Source organism: Acomys russatus, chromosome 21, assembly GCF_903995435.1.
Source record: "Acomys russatus chromosome 21, mAcoRus1.1, whole genome shotgun sequence".
Classification (NCBI taxonomy): Eukaryota; Metazoa; Chordata; class Mammalia; order Rodentia; family Muridae; genus Acomys; species Acomys russatus.
In genome coordinates, this window is record NC_067157.1 from 7,806,000 (window position 1) to 7,825,959 (window position 19,960).

A 19,960-nucleotide genomic window follows, 5' to 3' on the forward strand; every position below is an offset into this window, starting at 1 on the left:
CAAGCAAATGCAACTGTGTTTCCTTCATTATGTCAACAGTTTAAATGTATCATTACAGCACTTGAAACAATTTGTAATTGCTGCTTCCTCTCGCACAAAACGCAACCAAGAAACCCCTGAGGTGGAAGGGAAACTTCTGAAAACAAAGAAAGTAAGCAAGGCGATTTCTTGACTAATAGAGCATGTATCCCCACAAACATTAATGCCAACATGTCTAAACAGCCCCCACCCCCCGCGGCTGGAGAGATGGCTCGGCAGTTAAAGAGGGGTAGCTGCTCTTCCAGATAAGTCAGATTCCATTCCCAGCACTCACACGGTGGCACACAACCATCTGTAACTCCAGTCCCAGGAAATCCAATGCTCTCTTCTGGCCTCACCGGGCACTAGGCGTGTAGTGCACACACATACGCAGGCAAAGCACTCATGCACACAAAATTAATTAAATAAAAACAACAAACAAACAAACAAATAAAACACATCAAATATGCTTAAACTTGGTGAAACACACTGTCCTTTGGTTGTAGCCCATTGCCTCCCAGAGGGTTGTTTCCACTGACTATGCTAAGCCATGTTTTCCCAGATTCCTGACCCCCGTCCAATCACTTCTTGTATTATAAGAAAACTGGACAGAAAAGTGTGATTCAATTGATTCTTTATCGGAGTCAAAGATTGATTTACTAAGACAGGGTTTCGTGTAATACAGGCTGGCCTCAAACTTGCTTTGTAGCCAAGACAGTCTAACTGCTTTATCTTTCTGCCTCTGTTTCCCCAGTGATGGGCCCATACCCAGCTTGAGGCATTTTTTTCATATTTCTGTTTATTTCTTTGTAGCTCAGCCTGGCCTCAAACTTTGTAGTTAATGTACCCAAGGAAAACTTTGAACCCTTATCTTTCCCACATCCATCTCCCAAGTACTGGGATTACAGGGGTACCCCCTCATCAACACTGGACTGGAACTTGAAAAGATATTCTAAACTCATATTCCAAATTCTGTAATGCTGGGGTACAGTTTTCTGGGGACAACATCTATAATTCACAAAGACGTCCAAGGCTTCGGCTATTCCAGAGAAAGAACCTAGGCTTTCAAACCAAGCTCTTTCAGAACTGGCCGACAAGCTCAGCAGGCCTGGGATGGGTCTCCCACACCCCCTCTTTCCCCCAAACCCACATCCCGACCACCCCCACGTCGACAGGGCGGTCATCCAAAGAGCCGTTTCCAGCAGGGGTCGCTGTGATGGCGTCGCCGCCCTCGCGTGAGCCTCGGGATCCGCTCTTGCTGCGTAGGCTTGGGCGGAAGTGGCGGGGCAGGGACGGAGGTGGCTCCCCCCGCCTGAGGTCGGCGCGGTCCGGGGAGGGACCGGCGGACTGTGCAGGTGAGTGCGCCCCTACTGGCCCGCCGGCCCAGCCCCTAGCCGGGTGACTCGCCCGCGGCCAGCTTCTGCCCCGCAGCGCTCGGGCCGGATCTGCGAGTGCGTCCGGTTCCGCAGAGTCGGGCCTGCCCTCGGAGCGTCTCGAACCCCGGGACCGTGGCAATTGAGCTGGCCCAGGTTGTGCGTCCAGGGGCTTGGCCCGATCTGGCGGCAGACACACTGACCCGGGGCCGGGCGGCGTGGGAGTGTCCAGTTTCCTTTGACCTTGGGGGATCGGGGAGGTGCGGGATGGGAGGGTTCCAGGGGAACCCCGACCTTGGGTAGAAGTCAGGCTCCGACGTCCGCCGAAGGGAAGAGTGTCGTAGCTGCAGCCGACCTCACCAGCTGCAGCCCAGGCCTGGGGCTTAGCGAGCAGTTGGGGAAGGCACATCCGCTCACCAGCATTGTGCAGTCAGGGGCAGCGTTGCCTGTGTGTCCTAAACACTGCTTTTCTGGCAGTCTTAGCCTTCGTTAGCAGATTCTATGGCTTTATAAAAATCTCACCCGAAATAAACCTTATGGGCTTCCTTTCCCAGCATCATACCACTTCGTATGAAGGTTGTCCTTGAACACCGCAGCCCCCTGCCTCTTTTCCCAGATGCTGGAATTACAGGCTTGCACTACCGTGCCCAGCTTCCGCTAACTAACTAAAGTTTTCCAATTTAGTTAGTAGGTACTATTCTGTGTACTTGAGATAAAAGTGAAGGAAAATAAAATAGGGAGGAAGAATTCTACTTTTGTGTGTATGCACGTGCAGGCAAACTGCATCCAGTAAAGTATGTGGCAGCCTGTGTGATAAGAGGGCTTGGTTGAGCAGCGCCCATGGTGGGGTGGTGGTGCCGCCTTTAATCCCAGCACTCTAGAGGCAGAGGCAGGCAAATAGCTGAGTTCGAGGCCGGCCTGGTCTACAAAGTGGGTGCAGGACAGCCAGGGCTAACATGGAGAAACCTTGACTCAAAAATCAAAACAAACAAACAAAAAGATGGATTGGTTGGCAAGATAGAATAGAAGTGGAACGGGTAGGCCCGCTGAGTGGGTATTTGAGTCTTTTTTTCTTTTGAGACAGGGTTTCTCTATGTAGCCTTGAGTGTCCTGCACTCACTTTGTAGACCAGGCTGGCCTCGAACTCAACAGCAATCCGCCTGCCTCTGCCTCTCGAATGCTGGGATTAAAGGCGTGCGCCACCACTGCCCGGCGGGGAGTTCCCTTTGCAGCTACCTGCACAGGAGTTGTTGTAGGCCCATCTGCAACAGGGGTCCCTGGTTTGGCCAGAATGCACTCCCTAGTTTCACATCTTGGGAATTTGGTGCAGTACCATTAGGAAGAGTTAGGTCCTGAAGGTTCTTCTTGATGAATAAATGAATGAGTCTGTTCAGGGTACTTCTAAAGTGTGCAGAAGGGAAGGGTGGGATTTTGGAGGGGGGATGGTCTTTGATTGTTTTTGGTGTGTGTGGGGGTATGTGGCTGACCTTGAGTTTCCCAGACTCTACAGCCCCGAGGTAAAGACTTCTTTACAAATTGCCCCAGCTCTGTGACTCAGTTGTAGCCGTGGAAAGCATGCTGAGGCTAGGCCCATGTGTGTGAGGAGCATGGGGTCAGCAATGTCAGTGTGGCAGGGGCTGAAGGAGTAAAGAAGCTTGTCACTGCTTAGGTTTTGTTTCCTTTTGGCTCTGTGGCAAGGTGGTGTGGTATAAATGTCTCGCTTGGGGCTGAGCGGGTAACAGGTGCTTAATCTCAACACTCGAATCAGTTTCTGCCTTAGCTGATGCCCACTGCAAAAAGAAGCTTTTTTTGGTTGTTGTTGGGTTTTTTGGGTTTTGTTTTGTTTGTTTGTTTGTTTTCGAGACAGGGTTTCTCTGTGTAGCCTTGGCTGTCCTGGACTTTGAAGACCAGGCTGACCTCAAACAGCCATCGCCTGCCTCTGCCTCCGGAGTGCTGGGATTAAAGGCGTGCGCCACCACGCCCGACAGTAACACTTATCTTAATTCTCTTCAATTTGAGACAGGCTCTCCTGAGCTTCCCCAGCTGTCCTTGAGCACACTCTGCAAGCTAGGCAGGCGTTGGCCCTCACATCTCTTTGCTCCACCAGGCCCAGAGGAGGTCTTTTCTTTTGAATGTTTTGAAGGAGTTGGTTTTGTAGACAGTATTGCTTTGTCGTTCATGCTGGCCTGAACTTTCACTCTGCCAGGCCATATTCACTCCTTGAAATCCATACAGAAAGGCCAGATGTGGGAATCCCAGCATGTGGGAGCCTCAGGCAGTGGGGTTGTAATCTGAAGGACAGCTGGGCCACAGTAACGAGATCCTGCCTTAAAAAAAAGAAAGAAAGAAAGAAAGAAAAACTGCTAGCTTTTGTTTCAAGCCACTGAGATAAAGAAGGCTTAGGTGGAGCAAGTCTGAGATCAGGAGTTTGTTTTGGGGTGCCTGTGAGCAGCTTTTCAGTCACCCATGTGGTCCTGTCGATTCACAAAGAAGATACCTCGGCCTCAGCGGATAGCCATGCCCGTGGTCGTGATTATAGCCTGGGTATATGAAGCAAAGGGAGGGAAACCAGGCCTCGAGTTACCTACAAGTCTGCAGTGGCACAATGCAGGAAGTGTGTCCTCTGCAACTGTGACAGGCTTTCAGGAGAAAAGTTAGGTGTCAGGCGCGCATCAGGTTACCGTTTCACTCCTCTGACTTTGGGGCTGTGGGGACCTGCCAGCAGTCTGCTGCTAAGTCTGCACAGGTGTTGCAAGAGCGGAATTGGTAAGGATTTAAAACCACAGAAGCCAAATGTAGTAGCCCCTGCCTGTAATTCCAATACATTAGAGGCTAAGGCTCAAGGATCAAAGAAGTCCAAAGGGGAAAAATATGTTCAAAGGTAGGCAGGTAGCCTCTGCTGCGTGGTGAGTTTGAAGCAGCCTGGAATACATGGCTTTTTTTTTTTTTTTTTATCATGCTTTTTTTTTTATCATGCTTTTATTTATTTTGTTTATTTATTTATTTATTATTTATTTATTTATTATTTATTATTTATTTATTTTTTTTTATCATGCTTTTATTTATAACATCCTATCATTTCCATATTTTTAAGGCCTTGGCTATCCTGGACTCACTTTGTAGAATGGGCTGGCCTTGAAATCACAGACATCTGCCTGCCTCACCTTCCCAGAGTGCCTCCCAACATCACTGCACCTGGCGAGTACATGAAATATTTTTTAAAATATTTATTTCTTTATTATTATGTATACAGTGCTCTACCTGCAGGCCAGAAGAGGGCATCATATCACATTATAGATGGCTGCGAGCCACCATGTGGTCACTGAGAATTGAACTCAGGACCTCTGGAAGAGCAGTCAGTGCTCTTAACTGCTGAGCCATCTCTCCAGCCCCGAGTACATGCAAAAAGAGATCGAGGGGGTGGCAAAGGACCTGTTGGTGCTGCTACCAGAATCTGGAAAGGGACAAATGGTAGGAGGTGGCAGAAGAGTTGGACAGGCAGGAGGCCACACCAAAGGAAAGAACCTTTTTTTTTTTTCGTTCTGTTTTCTTTTTCGAGACAGGGTTTCTCTGTATAGCCTTGGCAGTCCTGAACTTAGTAGGCCGGGCTGGCCTCGAACTCACAGCAATCCACTTGCCTCTGCCTCCTGAGTGCTGGGACTAAAGGTGTGCACCACCAATTCTGGCTCCAGAATAGAGCCTTGTACATGCTAGGCTAAAACTGGACTACATCCTCAGTGTAAAAATATACAATCTTCTTCCTTTATTCTAATTCTATAGAATTAAAATTCTCTCTTTAATTAGGTCTCCTTTGGAATACATTGAAATATAGTTCTGCCAATTATGGTGGCCCATGGTCGTCAGCACAGTGCTCTAGAAGTGAGGCAAGGGAGTCACTCATAGGTTGGAGGCAAGTCTGGTCTATGTAATGAGTTCCAGACCAGCCTAGGCTACAGTATGAGACCCTGTTCCCAAAACCAAAACAAGAAGCCACATGGTTCACGCCTTTAACCCCAGCACTTGGGAGGCGGATCGCTGTGAGTTCGAGGCCAGCCTGGTCTACAAAGAGAGTTCCAGGACAGCCAAGCCTACACGGAGAAACCCTATCTCAAAAAAGCAAAAACAAACAAAGGACCACTTTGATCTTGCAGAGGACTAGGGTTGGGTTCCTAACGAGCACACCGTAGTAGTTTACAACCTCTGTAATTCTCGTTTCAGGGGACCACTGAGGGCACCAGGCACACACATGGTACACATGTGTATGTATAGGCAAAACACTCACACATAAAATAAATAAAGCTAGGAAAAGAAAAGTCTAAAAAACCCTTTGACAGTGCATAAAGGACAAGCAGCCCGCGAGCCGGAAGTTCCTGCCGTGCTTGTCCTGCAGGGTGTGGGTTGCGATTCCAAGAATGGTGGAGTAAGGGATGAGCCTGTGCTGTTTGCTTAGTGTCCCAGTCTTTTTTTTTTTTTTTTTTTTTTTGGTTTTTCGAGACAGGGTTTCTCTGTGTAGCCTTGGCCATCCTGGACTCACTTTGTAGACCAGGCTGGCCTCGAACTCACAGTGATCCGCCTGCCTCTGCCTCCCGAGTGCTGGGATTAAAGGCATGCGCCACCACGCCCGGCTTTAGTGTCCCAGTCTTAACTGTAGGTTGTTAGTAGTAGCATCTGTGTGTTTTCTGTGAGCTGCAGACAGTTGTTATCAGCTTTGGAAATGGAAGTTAGGAAGGGAACTCATAAGGCTTATTATCATAAATCAGTCCTAAATTATAACCTTGAAATAAAGGAAGTGAGCCTCAGACTCAAAATATGAGAAGAATTCCTGAAGAGTTTTTCAAGTTTTAATATGTCTTTATTTAAGCTTGTGAGATCACCTCCACCCCAACCCCGGTCTCTCTCATTCTCTTTGGCTTACAAGACAGGGTTTCTCTGTGTGCAGTCACCACACTGTGCTAAAATCCCTCCTCTTATTAGCAAATCGTGGTCTTTTAAAAACATCTTGGGGGCTGGAGGGATGGCTCAGTGGTAAGAGCACTGACTGCTTTTTCAGAGGCCCTGAGTTCAATTCCCAGCAACCACATGGTGGCTCACAGCCATCTATAATGTGATCTAATGTGCATTGTATACATAATAAATAAATCTTTTTTGAAATGTTATTTCAAACGCACATGCCTTTGATCTGCCTCTCACTCAAGAGTCAGAGGTAAAACCAAGCATGGTGGCGCATGCCTTTATTCCCAGCACTCGAGGCAGAGGCAGGAGGATCTCTGTAAGTTTGAGGCCAGCCTGGTATACAAAATGAGTCCAGGACAGTCAAGGCTACACACAGAGAAATCCTGTCTCAAAAAAAAAACAAAAAAAAAAACAAAAAAAGGAGGAGGTGGGTGGGTGGGTGGGTGGGAGGGATGGGGCTGGAGAGATGGCTCAGTGGCTAAGAGCACTGTCTGCTCTTCCAACGGTCTTGAGTTCAACTCCCAGCAACCACATGGTGGTTCACAAGCATCTATAATGTGATCTGATGCCCTCTTCTGGCCTACCAGGTGTACATGCAGGCAGAACACTGTATGCATAACAATAAATAAATCTTTAAAAACTATTTTAAGAAAAGAAAAAGACAGACAGACAGACAAAGGTAGGTGGATCTCTGAGTTTGCAGCTTGGTCTGTGTATTGAGTTCCAGGGCTATGTAGAGAGACTTTGTCTCAAATAAATAAATGATAGCTAGCTAAACGAATGAATGACAGACAGGTGTACGAATGAGTGAATTTCCCATTCTGCTGTGCTGGGAGGTCTGCCAGTGCTGTAGTGAGGTGGTTTCTGTTGCATTTGTGCTAACTAGGGTTTGATTGCTGTCTGGCATGTTCAGAAATGACTGCTTTGATTATGGGCTGGAGCCCCTCCTCCCTCTTTTCTCTCCTCCTTTTTGTTCTAGAGACACAGTTTTTCTGTGTAGCCTTGTTCCTTCCTAGCTCTAGGGATCTAGAGTTGAAATAAGGTGGAGAAATTCATCTGGGTTTTATGGATTTTTTTCAGACAGGGTTTCTCTGTGTAGCCCTTGGTATCTTGGAATGTGCTGCTCCGTAGGCCAGGCTGCCCTGGAACTCAGAGGTCTGCCTGTCTCTGTGCCCTACCTGAGTGCTGGGATTAAATGTATTTTTCTTTTTCCTATTAACAAACTAGTAACAACTACTGTTCCAGAGCTATTTGGGGTGAGGAAGAAGAGCAAAATCAGTATTTTTACTGTTTCTGTGACTCACTGGACCCCCGAGACAGTCTCGTAAGCAAGCATCTGGATTGCCTCTGGAAAGCTCACCATGGCGTGCTTGGCCTCGGCCTGAGTGGACCGACTGAGCCTGGCACGCGGCTTGGGAGGGAAAGGCTAGTCGGACAGTGCTCATGGGGTGTTCGTGTTTGTGTGCTCAGCATGATGCAGCACCGCACCTATGACCTATGCTCAACCGCTTTCCGTTGCAGGTGGTGTGCAGCATGGCTGTGCCTGCTGTCAGAGCGCTCACTGGTGTTCTCAGAAAGCCAGATGCCTGGGTCGGAGTCTGGGGCGTGCTTCACGGGACAGCCTCACACCAACTGTGTGCTTCCTGGAATCGATACTTATATTTTTCTAGTACCAAGTTAAACACATCAAATTATAAAACGCTTTTCCATAACATTTTCTCTCTGCGACTCCCAGAGCTCTTAGTATCTCCAGAATATATTTTTCCATTTTCCGTACGACTCAAAAGCAATATAAGCTCCAGAAAATCCACTAAAAAGACTCTGCAAAAAGATGCAGATGAAGAGGACTCTGACGAGGAAACCAGTCACCCTGAGAGGAGTGAGCTGGAAGAGGGGCTCGAGGAGGAGCCCAGTGTGGTCAAGGACTACAAAGACCTGGAAAAAGCAGTACAGTCTTTCCGGTATGACGTCATCCTCAAGACAGGCCTGGATATTGGGAGAAAGTGAGTATGTGAGCCCCTGCCTGATTGGTGGAAGGGTGCACGCCGGGCACTCAGCCTCTCCTAGGAATGACGACCAGAAGAGGGAAAGGACAGCACTGTAACCTAATGCAGTCACGTTGCTTCACAGATGACGGCTGCCTTAGTCCTGTGTGCACACTGTGGCTGTGCTGTGAGTCCTTGACTTAATAACAGACTTCTGTTTTTCTCCATGGTGGGAGAGTGTTCTACCATGGAAGCATGCCTCCACCCCTAGTAACAACTTCTTAAAGAGAAAGGGATCACTATTAAAGCTGCATAGCTAAAAACCCCTGGGATTTCCCATATCCCACAGTATGAGAAAGTGCATCCAAGAATCAGTAAGAGGAACAGGAGGTGATGGTTGAAAGCGTAGATTCTAGCTGGGTGGTGGTGGCACATGAGTTTAATCCCAGCACTCGGGAGTCAGAGGCTAGCCTGGCCTACAGAACAAGTTCCAGAAGTGCCAATGCACATAAAAAGACAAAAACAATGCTGGCCATGGTGGCACACACCTTTAATCCCAGCACTCGGGAGGCAGAGGCATTCAGATCGCTGTGAGTTCAAGGCCAGCCTGGTTTACAAAAGTGAGTCCAGGACAGCCAAGGCTACACAGAGAGACCCTGTCCCGGAAAAAAAACAAAAACAAGAAGCCCCTCAAGTTCTGGGACTAGCATGGTAGCTCAACGGGAGGAGTACTCATCATCAAGCCTGATGACCTGAGTTCAACTCCGGGGATCCACAAACTGTCCACAGACACATGTGCCATGGTACACATGTACCTCGGCCACTCACTCATGCACATACACACAATCATTAAAAAAAAAAAAAAAAAAAAAGAATGCAGATTCTGGGCCAGTAGGGTGGCCCAGTGGGTAGAGGTGCTTGCATATGGTGCACCAACCTGAGTCCCCTGCTCCCCAGTGGCTCCTGAGATTGCCCTCTGACCTTCCCCGTAGTATGCGTTCTCACAAGCACACACAGCATTCTTTTACACAGGCTCTTGAGTTAAAGTGCAGGTCTTGGGGCAGACTACAGTGTGTCAGACTACTTGTAAGGGACCTTATGCCTGCTACTGAAATCTCTGCACCTGTCTCCCTCCTGTAAAACAGGACTAAGAAGCTAGTGAACAAAGTAGTGGCTATGATTTTTTTATTTTTTTATTCCCTTTTTAGTTCCTTTTAAAAATGTATTAAAAGAGCCAGGTGGTGGTGGCGCACGCCGAGGGAGGGGACAGGTGGATCTCTGTGAATTTGAGGCCAGCCTGGTCTACAAAGAGAGTCCAGGACAGCCAGGGCATTAAATGTTTGTGTCTGACAGGCAGGGATGTGCACACCCTGTCGTCTGGACTCAGAAGATTACTTTGTGGGGTTCTGTCCTTGAAGTTCTTTCCATTCCAGCTTGTGCCTTTCTTTCATCTCAGAGCCCCCTTTTTTACTCTTTTATTTTTTTGGGGGGAGGGAGTACGTATAGTGTTCTATGTGCATATATGATGCATGCCAGAAGAGGGCATCAGATCACATCCCATTATAGATGGTTGTGAGCCAACATGTTGTTTGGTTGGTTGGTTGATTGGGTTTTGGTGTTTCAAGGCAGGGTTCCTCTGAGTAGCCTTGGCTGTCCTCGACTCGCTTTGTTCACCAGGCTTGCCACCAACTTACAGAGATCCACTTGCCTCTGCCTATGAGCCACCATGTGGTTGCTAGGAATTGAACCTAGGACCTCTGGAAGAGCAGCCAGTGTTCTTAACTGCTGAGCCATCTCTCCAGCCGGCCCCACCCCCACCCCCCTTTTTACCTTTTAAGGCACATTCTCACTCTATAGCCCATGTGTAAGGTAATGACACAAAGCCCTATTAGATTTATTCAACAAGCTTTAAGCTCTATAACTGGGCAGCTATTCATCCATGCTGACCCAATTATGCTAGTCCACTACCTCCCAGCCACATGTCCTTTTACTTGTCATCTCAGTCTTGCCTTGGCCTTCTGGTCTAATTCACTGTCCTCATCTTGAACTCCTCATGGCATTTCTTTTTCTCTTTTCCTCTTCTTTCTGGTCCCTACCTGAGACACCTACTCCCACCCCCTCACTGGGAATGAAAGTCCCACCCTCTGTCTCCTCTGTCCAGTCCTTGGCTCTTCAGCTTTATTAACCAATCAGAGATGATCGAGAACACTTTATACAACATTGAGACCAGAGATTAGAAATGACAGTACCATGTCCGGGCTGACCAGATCTCAGGGCACAGAAGTGGGCGTCTGAATACACATGCAGTGCACAGGACCCTCCCCCAGCACCTGCTGACCCGGAACTCACAGTTTAGTCCCTGAGGGCCTCAGACTCACTGGAATCCTCCCGAGTACTGGATTCCAGGTGTGAGCAACTGGGATCGAGGCCTGTATAAAGCACTGTGACTGGGCCTGGTGTGTCGCATGCGCTCTGTGTTTTACTGGTACAAACACTGCGTGCGACACTTGCAGTGTGCAGAAGTTGGAGTGTGCATTTTGAGATGTCGTTAGTACAGTCATTCTCTCCGCTAGATGTGTTCTGGAAGTGACTCACTGCCCAGGAGGTCCTGGTTTTGTTTTGTTTTGTTTAAGACAGGCTTTCTCTGTGTAGCCTTGACTGTCCTAGATGCCCTAGATTCATTCTGTAGACCAGACCAGGCTGGCCTGAAGTCACATCAGTCCTCCTGCCTCTGCCTCCCTGAGTGCTAGGACTCAAGGCCTGCACCACCACGCCTGGCTGCCTGTTCACTCTTTCAGCAGCCATTCGCGGCATGTACCTACACTGGGTGAGAATTGTAGTAGGGAAAAGGCAGGGAGCTGGCTGTGGTGGCTCACGCTTTTAATCTCAGCACAAATGGGGGAGAGGCAGGCAGATCTCTGTGAGTTGAGTTGTGATAGCAAAATCAAGATTTCCTGTGTATCTTTATGACATCGTTAATTGTGTATTTTAATTTGTTTACGTCCATGGAACATAAAGACAGTAGGTGCTACTTACAGCATCCTGATCAGGATTACTGGTCGCTGTCTTACGTCCGACTAGCTCCTCTAGGGCCTACTGTCCCAGAAAACTGGTCACTGCCTTTGTTAAGCCGAGCCTGGTGTTAGTCATGTGGACCCGGGTCACCAGAAGGAAAGGTCGTGTCTGTGTGTTCCTCCGGTCTGGTCAGCAGGGGTTTAAAGTCAGAAGTGAACACTGTCAGATGGGAATTACTCCACCTCAGTGCACACGGGCCGCTCCTCAGTGGCCTATCCATGTGTGTGGCGCCTGTTTTTTCTCAGTGCAGAGCAGGTAGCCGAGGGGCAGGAAGCACACACTCATTCTGAGCGTTGTAACTCACTGAGCTACTGCTGGGCAGTTGCTTCTAAAACCCCAGCGGCCTGAGTACCAGCAAGCCTTTCAGGATCTGAAACGCCCCTTAGTCTCCCTGGTTTAGATGCGATAGGTGACTGCCACTTTGACTCTGTCTCAAATCCCCCCCCCCCAAAGTGCAGGTTTCTTATGGGGACCCACTGAGGAGGTCCTGAATAAGTACCAGGAGCCGCTATTGTCCTCAGAGCTGTGTAGCTGTTGGATGTATTTCTGTTTCAAGGCTTTTTTTTTTTTTTTTTTTCTTTTTACTAGCAAAGTAGAAGATGCATTCTACAAAGGTGAACTCAGACTGAACGGGGAGAAATTATGGAAGAAAAGCAGAACGGTGAGCCTGAAATGACAGCTGCATGGCCCTGCTGTTGTTGCTCTCCAGTCGGTGCTGTCCCCAACCCCCATGGGCCCTCTCTGAGGTCCTGGTCATGCTGGTGTGAGTCATTTGTGGGCCACTGCTGCTTCTCAGCCTTCAAGACTTAGGAGTAAGAAGCCTTTGGAGTCAGCCACCCACAGGACGCCAGCTGTCCTGACTCAGACTGCTAGGGGATCAGAGTCAGCCCTGTGGATCATGGCAGGTAGATGACAAAGAAAGGTTTGACTGAGCCCTGTCACTGAGCAGATGTTTCATTCCGTTCCCTTCAGCAGAAGTTCTTGCTGGGACTCTGTCTGCTTCCTGATGAGTAACTAGCCAAAAAAAAAAAAAGGTCTGGCTGGGTGGTGGTGGCACACTCCTTTAATCCCAGCACTTGGGAGGCAGAGGCAGGTGGATCCCTGTGAGTTCGAGGGGCCAGCCTGGTCTACAAAGTGAGTCCAGAACAACCAAGGCTACACAGAGAAACCCTGCCTCGAAAAACAAAACAAAAGGTCTGACAAGTCAATATCAACACTACAAAATTGGAAGAAGTCTATGGGAGGAGGGGGAGTTGAGTTGCGCCCTTGTCATCCCAGCACTGTTAAGTCTGAGGCCAGAACATCGTGAGTCACACATCAGCCAGGGCCACCTCTCCAGCCCCTGTATTAATTTTCTTCATGCCTTTTATACTTTGAATTTTTTTTATTTTATGAATATGTGTTTTGCCTACATATATGTATGTGCATAATGTGTGTGCCTGGTGCCCACAGAGGCCAGAAGAGGGTATCAGGTCTTCTAGAATCCCAGAACTGAAATTAAGAATGGTTGTGAGCCGGGCGGTGGTGGCTCACGCCTTTAATCCCAGCGCTCAGGAGGCAGAAGCAGGCTGATCTATGAGAGTTGGAGACCAGCCTGGTCTACAAAGGGACTCCAGGATAGCGAGGACTACAGAGAAACCCTGTCTCGAAAAACAACAACAACAAAGTATGTTTGTGTGTGTGTGTGTGTGTGTGTGAGTGCTGGGAACCGAGGCAAGTCTCTGCAAGGGGAACACGAGCTGCTAGCTGCTGAGCCGACCCTCCAGCTCCGGTATGCACTCTCTTCCTGACTTTTATTTTCTGGCCAGTTCAAGGATAGGAAATGTGGGCGTGCACGTCACAGTGTGGGTGTGGAGGATAGAGCACAATTTGTAGGAGTGGGGTCATTCCTCCCTCCATGCTGGTTTCAGGGAGCAAACAGGTCATCGGGCATTGCTACAAGTGCTGAACCGTGCCCCCCTCCCCCTGAGTTTTTGCTTGTTTGAGCAGGGTCTTGCAGTGTGACCCTGGCTGGCCAGGAACTCATGTAGACCAAGCTAGCCTGCCTGAGTGCGGGGATAAAGGATGTTCTGTTGTGGTTTTAACCATGAGATTATCACTTAACAAAATAACAAAGATATAAGACATCTTTAAAAGTTTGAAAGCCGGACTAGGGACATAGCTCATCTGGTAGATTGCTTGCCTGAGGTGTGAAAGAAGCCCTGGATTTAGCCCCTCAGCATCACAGAAACCCGAGCAGGGAGGAGGGTCAGAAGTTCGGCGTCATTCCCTCCTATGGAGTGAGTTTGAGGCCATCCTGCGATAGTCCATACCTGTCGGGGGTAAAGGGTGGCTTAAAACCTGAGGCCCATGCTCAGAAACATAAGCTATTGGCACTGAGGGCATAACGAAGAGGCAGTTTTGAAGGGTGGTTTTCAGTTTCCTTTCATGTTCAGAGGCCTCTAGGGCGGAGTCTGAACTGCCTCGTGTTGTCTTGGGATGAGGAGCATCACTGTGTCGTCTGTGCACTGGTGGACATGGAGACTCTTTCAGTCCTTGCTCGTAGGCATCAGTGATGCTGCCTACATCACAGAAAGTGCAGAGACTGTCTCTATTCCTGTCTCAACTGCTAGTCAAGGCCAGGGAGTTCCGATGACCTTAGGCTGGCAGGTGCGAATAACCTGTCAGCCACTGGTCAGTGAACTGCACAACAGCCAGTGCTCCAGATGCCCCCCTCCCCTCTGCTTTCTGGACTGTAGCTGGGCCACCTTCTCTACGTCCCCTGCCAGAGCCTCATTTGCAAACTCCGTAAGCCTGTTTTTCCTCCGCTGCTTTGAGGTATTGTTAACTGCAGCCTAATTGCTTCATTCTGCCTTGGGTGTTCTGTTGTAGGCTGCTTTCCAGATTTCTCCTGAGGGTCAGCAAAGGCAGAGGCCAGTATGGCTGGCTGGTTACTAGGAGGCCTGGTAGCCATAGAAACTGCAGCTAAGGGGAGATTTGAAATGTAGATATCTGAAGCAGCCACTAATCCCAGCCAGTTTTGCTTTGTGTCTGAGCCGACCAGGCCTTGGATGGGACTGAATAGAGCCCCCCCTCCCACTCCATGCAGCCAGTGCTGGGCTGAAGGCCCTGAGGGTCAGGCCGCCTCCCCCCCCCCCCCACCTGCCACTGAGCAAAGGTTTGCTGAGTTCTGCAAACTAGGCGGGGTCCAGAGCGCACGGTGCTGTGTGACCCTGCTCCCTGCTCTGCACGGTGCTTTGGGAAGCTCAGGCATGGGCACTGACCGCAGCTGTCCTAAACTCCCCTCCCCAGCGTTAGCTGAGCTAAGAGGAAACATTATTTGAGCCCTAGAAGGAAGGAATGTGGTCACTTTTTTTTCCTTTCCTTTTTTTAAAAACATTTTTATTAGCACATACTGATTATTCATAATAACATTTCATTATGGCATTTTCATACATGTATATGATGCGTTTTGATTGTATTCACCTCCCCATGACCTCCCTTGTGTATTGCCCCCCACTTTCCTTCCTTTACCCAACTAGTCACCCTTAGACTTTCTTGGAGTTCTTCCTTTTTTTGTTTGTTTTTTTGAGACAGGGTTTCTCTCTGTGCAACAAGCCTTGGCTGGCCTCGAACTCACAAAGATCTTCCTACCTCTGCTTCCCAAATGCTGGGATTAAAGGCTTGTGCCATCATTCCCAGCCAAAAGATCACCCCCACAAAGATCCTCTTGAACTGGAGTTACAGACAGTTGTGAGCCACCATGTGGGTGCTGGGAATTGAACTCAGGACCTCTGGAAGAGCAGCCAGTGCTCTTAACCACCGAGCCATCTCTCCAGCCTTCCTCCTACCTCAGCTGGGATTACAGGCAGGAGCAATCTTACCCAGCTTCAGCCCATTTTGGCTGCTGCGATAGCTCAGCAGGTAGAGGTGCCGGCTGCCGTGCCCACTAGCCTAAATTCTGCCCTGGAACCCACATGACTGAAGAGGTTAGCTTCCTCACACGCCTTGGCACACACATGTGCCCCACACCCCAAAATAATCACATAGTTTCAAAATTTTTAAGTGTGGGCTCAAGAGATGGTTACTAAGAGTACTGGCTGCTCTTCTAAAGGACCCAGATTCAATTTCCAGCACCCACATGGTGGCTCACAAATGCCTGTAACCCCATTTCCAAGAGATCCATGCTATCTGACTTCAAAGGACACAAGGCATGCACATGGCACATAGACATACTTACAGGCAAAATACTCATACATAAAACAAATCTTAAAAACAGGTGAATTTGAATGAAATATACCGTTTTCTAAGCTGTGTACTTGTTTATGGGAGGGGATGTTTGCTTAATTTTTTTTTGAAGTGATGGGTATTTTGTCCACTTGTATGTCTGTGTACCATGTGTGTACCTGGTGCCCGTGGAGGATAGACAAGAGTGTCATATCCCCTGGAAATGCAGTTAACCACCGAGCCATCTCTCCAGGACCTTCAGTAGTGGTCCACATATAAGTGGCTTTAAGCCAATAGAAGCAGTCATTCACGCTTTATTTTGGCAGAAACAACAGCGTGCGGCCAGGTGAGTTTAGCCCCTCCTGAGTTCCTGGCAGGATTCTCTAATGTCCTGAGCGGCTTGGAGCAGGTATCTGCCTGGTATTTCCATGCGCTGGACAGAGTGGGCCCTGGGGGTAGCATGGCTGCTCCAGGGTGTGGGTCGGCAAGCTCTAGCCACAAGCCGTCTGCTAAGATCAGTTCGACCTCGGCCCCTCTAGCCGGCCCTTCCTCATTTTCATGGGCTGAAGCTGGTATCTCTCCCAGGACAGCCAACCCTTGCTCCATGGTGGCCGATGGCTAACAAACTACCGTCCCATTTTAGAAAGGTCACCTGGGTTAGAAATCAGTGCCGATTTTCTTCCTGGCACATCTAGTGCTTTCTTTTGCACATCCTTGCTTAGGCTGTGCCCTGCTTTTCTGTGTTTACCAATGTTCCCCAAACAGATTCATTCAGACACTCCTGACAGATGATCTTCTCAACCTAGGTCATCCAATAAGCCAGTCATCTCTATCAGAAGGAAGCTGCTAGCTGGCGTCAGGCCCCCAAGCTTTTGGCTGCCTCCTATACGCTCACCCTGCAGTGCAGTTCAGAACTAGGCTCCCTCCTCTCTCTTGCTCTGCCTGTGCGACAGCCACCACATTAGAACAAAGCAGGGCTGTTTGACTTGGCCTAAGTCTCCCAGCTGGAGTAAAGGTTGTTTCCCTTGTATTCTCAGGTGAAGGTGGGAGATACACTAGACCTCGTCACTGGAGAGAACAAAGAGACAGGAACTGAGGTGGTGATGCGCATTCTCCTGAAAAGCCTCTGTGAAGAGAAGACAGAAAGTGACAAGTACCGAGTGGTGTTGCGAAGGTGGAAGAACTTAAAGCTGCCCAAGAAGACTGCATCTAAATGAACGCCGCTTCTGCACACGGTTGTAGAGAAGGCGCAGCATAAAAGGACATTCTTACTGAAATAAAGTTGTCATGTCACCTGTGCAATCACTGGAGCCTTTTGTGGAAGCTGGGGTCTGTGGGTTTCCCTCCTGGGCTGGGCTGGTGCTCCCTGAGCCCTGGCGTTGTGAGAGCCCCCATGACCTGTGCAGACCAGGCCAGAGAGGACACTAGAGCCTGCCTGCCATCTCCCATATTAACTACCTCAGGAGTCACTGTAAAATAAATTGGCCTTGGTTTTTTGTGGGGTTTTGTTTTATAGTTGGTATTTGTTTTGTTTTTGTTAGACAGTGTATCTTAGGGTTTTATTGTTGTGAAGAGACACCATGACCACAGCAACTCTTATAAAGAAAAGCATTTAATTGGGACTGTTTTACAGTTTCAGAGGTTTCGTCCATCGTCATGGCAGGAAGGGTGGTGGCGTGCAGACGGACATGGTGCTGGAGGAGCCGAGAGCTCTCCATCTGGATCCACAGGCAGCAGAAGGGGACTGCGGGCCACCCTAGGCAGAACTTAAGCATAGGAGATTTTAAGCCCACCCCCACGGTGGCACAATTCCTCCTACTAATGCCAATCCCTTAGCCAAGCATCCAAACACAGGAGTCTATGGGGGCCACACCTATTCAACCACACACAGGGGTGCCAATATATCACCTTGACCAGCCTTAAATCACCGAAATCCCCCTGCCCCTGCCTCTTGACTATACTAGCATTAAAGAAAGACAGGCACCACCACACCTGGCTTGTTTCATCTCTTGAGACAGTCCGCAATAACCCAGGCTGGCCTTGAATTGCTGGCCCTACTTCTAACTCAAGAGTAAGGATGGGGCTGGAGAGATGGCTCAGTGGTTAAGAGCACTGCCTGCTCTTCCTAAAGGACCCGGGTTCAATTCCCAGCACCCACATGGCAGCTCACAACTGTCTGTAACTCCAAGATCTGACACCCTCACACCAATGCACATAAAATTAAATAAAATATTTTTTTTTTAAAAAAAGAAGGATGATAGAATAGACATGTAACACCATGCCCGGCTTTGGTGTGCCCATTTAAATATTTCCCCATAGCCTGGACTCACTTTGTAGACCAGGCTGGCCTGGAACTCACAGAGATCTGCATGCCTCTGCCTCCCAAGTGCTTGGATAAAGGTGCGTGCCACCACGCCCAGCGAACCCAGGAAGAATTATCTTTGAAAGTTTAAACTTTCAAAGGCCGCCAGAGAGATGCCTCAATGTGTAAAGGCACTTGCCAGCCTATTACATAAGCCTGGTGACCTGAATTCAATCCCAGAGACCCACGTGGTAGGAGATAACCAACTCCAAAATTTGTCCTCTGTGGTCATCACACATATGCTAAGGCACACCCCCAACTAGCTAACTTTTTAAAAGTTTTAGAGGTCTGACATCTTCATACCAATGTACAAAATAAAATAAATCATTTATTTAAAAAAAGGAGGGGGGGGGGCGGAGAGATGGCTCAGCAGTTAGGATCATTGGCTGTTTTTCCAGAGGACCTGGGTTCAATTCCCAGCCCCCACATGGCAGCTCACACCTGTCTGCAACTTCAGTTCTAGGGGAACTGAAACCCTCACATAGACATTGATACAGGCAAAACAATGGTGTGCATAAAATAATAAATAAATCTCTTTAAAAAGTTTTAAAGCCTTTATTCCCAGCATTTGGGAGGCAGAGGCAGGTGGATTTCTGAGTTCAAAGCCAGCCTGGTCTACAAAGGAAGTCTAGGACAGGCAAGCTTACACAGAGAAATTCAGTCTTGGAAAAAAAAAAGTTTTAAAACTAAGTGTAGTTTTGCATAAAATTTGATCCTAGCCCTTGGAAGGCAGAGGCAGCTGGATTTCTCTGAGCTCAAGGCCAGCCAGGGCTACCCAAAAAGACCTTGTCTCAAAAATAAATAAATAAATAAAGTTAAAAATATTTGGAAAACTTAAACTCTCAGAAATAAATAATAAATACTGTGTAAAAGTACAAGTGTTAGCAGGGCATGGTGGCTCACACCTTTAATCCCAGCACTTAAGAGACAGAGGCAGGTAGATAGATCTCTGTGAGTTTGAGGCCAGCCTGGTCTACAAGTCCAGGATAGCCAAGGCTACACAGCAAAACCCTGTCTCAAAAAACCAAAAATAAAAAAATACAAGTGTTTTCATCACTTGTTATTTTAGCTTTTGAATCATGAGTAAAAAATATTTCCATGTGAGGTAATGACAAATTATAATTTAGTTATATGTCTCTCTCTCCCCTTTTCCCTCTTCCTCAGCCTCTGCACTTGAGAGGCCTTGGATAGTGAGGGTATGTAAGCAACCCAACAGTATGTGAGGTACTGAGTTCTAGACCAACTCTGTTGTCAGGTAAGGTGTGACCTCACCTCTGCATCTCACACTTCTTCCTGGACAAAGGAGAATCAGGACAGGACAATGTGAAAGCAGAAAAAAAGCCTTTGCCTTTTTTGGGGGGGTTTCACTCTGTAACTGGGGCTAGCCTTCATCGTAAGGTCTTTCTGCCTTAGCCGTCTAAGTGCTGGGATTACAGGTGTGCACCACCTTAGCTGGCACAGAGCTGGCCTTTGAAAGGTCATTAACAATTGGTATCTCACTTACCTGCTTGGCAGGTCAAATCCATTCCCAACTACTGTTTTTGAAAATCAAAACTTAGGGCTGGGCCTAGTGGTGCACGCCTTTAATTCCAGCATTCATGAGACAGAGGCAGGTGGATCTCTGTGAGTTCAAGGCCAGCCTGGTCTACATAAGTGAGACCCTGTCTCAAAACAAAAGTCAAACTAAGGGCCGGAGAGGTGGCTCAGTGGTCAGGACCCTGTCGTACTCTCAGGAGGACCGGAGTTCACTTCCCAGCATCCTTATCAGGTGGCTCAAAATTGCCTCAAACTCTAGCTCCAGGGGATCCAACTGTCTCTGTCAGCACTCAAACTGCCCATGCTCATAATGAGTACTTAATTATAATTAAATATTCATATTTAATATTAAATATCATATTTAATAATAAAAACATAAAAATAACTTGAAAATTTTTAGGAAAGAAACTCAAACTAAGAAGATATCTGATCACAGATGACGTTGGTTTGTT

General features: G+C 48.2%; 1 protein-coding gene across 1 annotated transcript; it reads left to right on the forward strand.

Moving 5' to 3' along the window:
* The first annotated feature begins 1,284 nt into the window (after positions 1 to 1,284).
* Positions 1,285 to 17,127, forward strand: Mtres1 (mitochondrial transcription rescue factor 1). The gene is made up of 4 exons (XM_051164346.1): positions 1,285 to 1,373; positions 7,866 to 8,347; positions 11,993 to 12,065; positions 16,648 to 17,127. The coding sequence occupies exons 2-4, from the start codon at positions 7,878 to 7,880 to the stop codon at positions 16,825 to 16,827; spliced, it is 723 nt and encodes a 240-aa protein (XP_051020303.1). The 5' UTR covers positions 1,285 to 1,373; positions 7,866 to 7,877; the 3' UTR covers positions 16,828 to 17,127.
* The last annotated feature ends 2,833 nt before the right edge of the window (positions 17,128 to 19,960 follow it).

Excerpts from the sequence above, each read along its gene's own strand:
- Mtres1 (XM_051164346.1), top strand. The coding sequence starts at position 7,878 with ATGGCTGTGCCTGCTGTCAGAGCGCTCACTGGTGTTCTCAGAAAGCCA. Across the intron at positions 8,348-11,992 it reads GGCCTGGATATTGGGAGAAA|CAAAGTAGAAGATGCATTCT; the intron begins GTGAGTATGTGA and ends TCTTTTTACTAG. Across the intron at positions 12,066-16,647 it reads TATGGAAGAAAAGCAGAACG|GTGAAGGTGGGAGATACACT; the intron begins GTGAGCCTGAAA and ends TTGTATTCTCAG.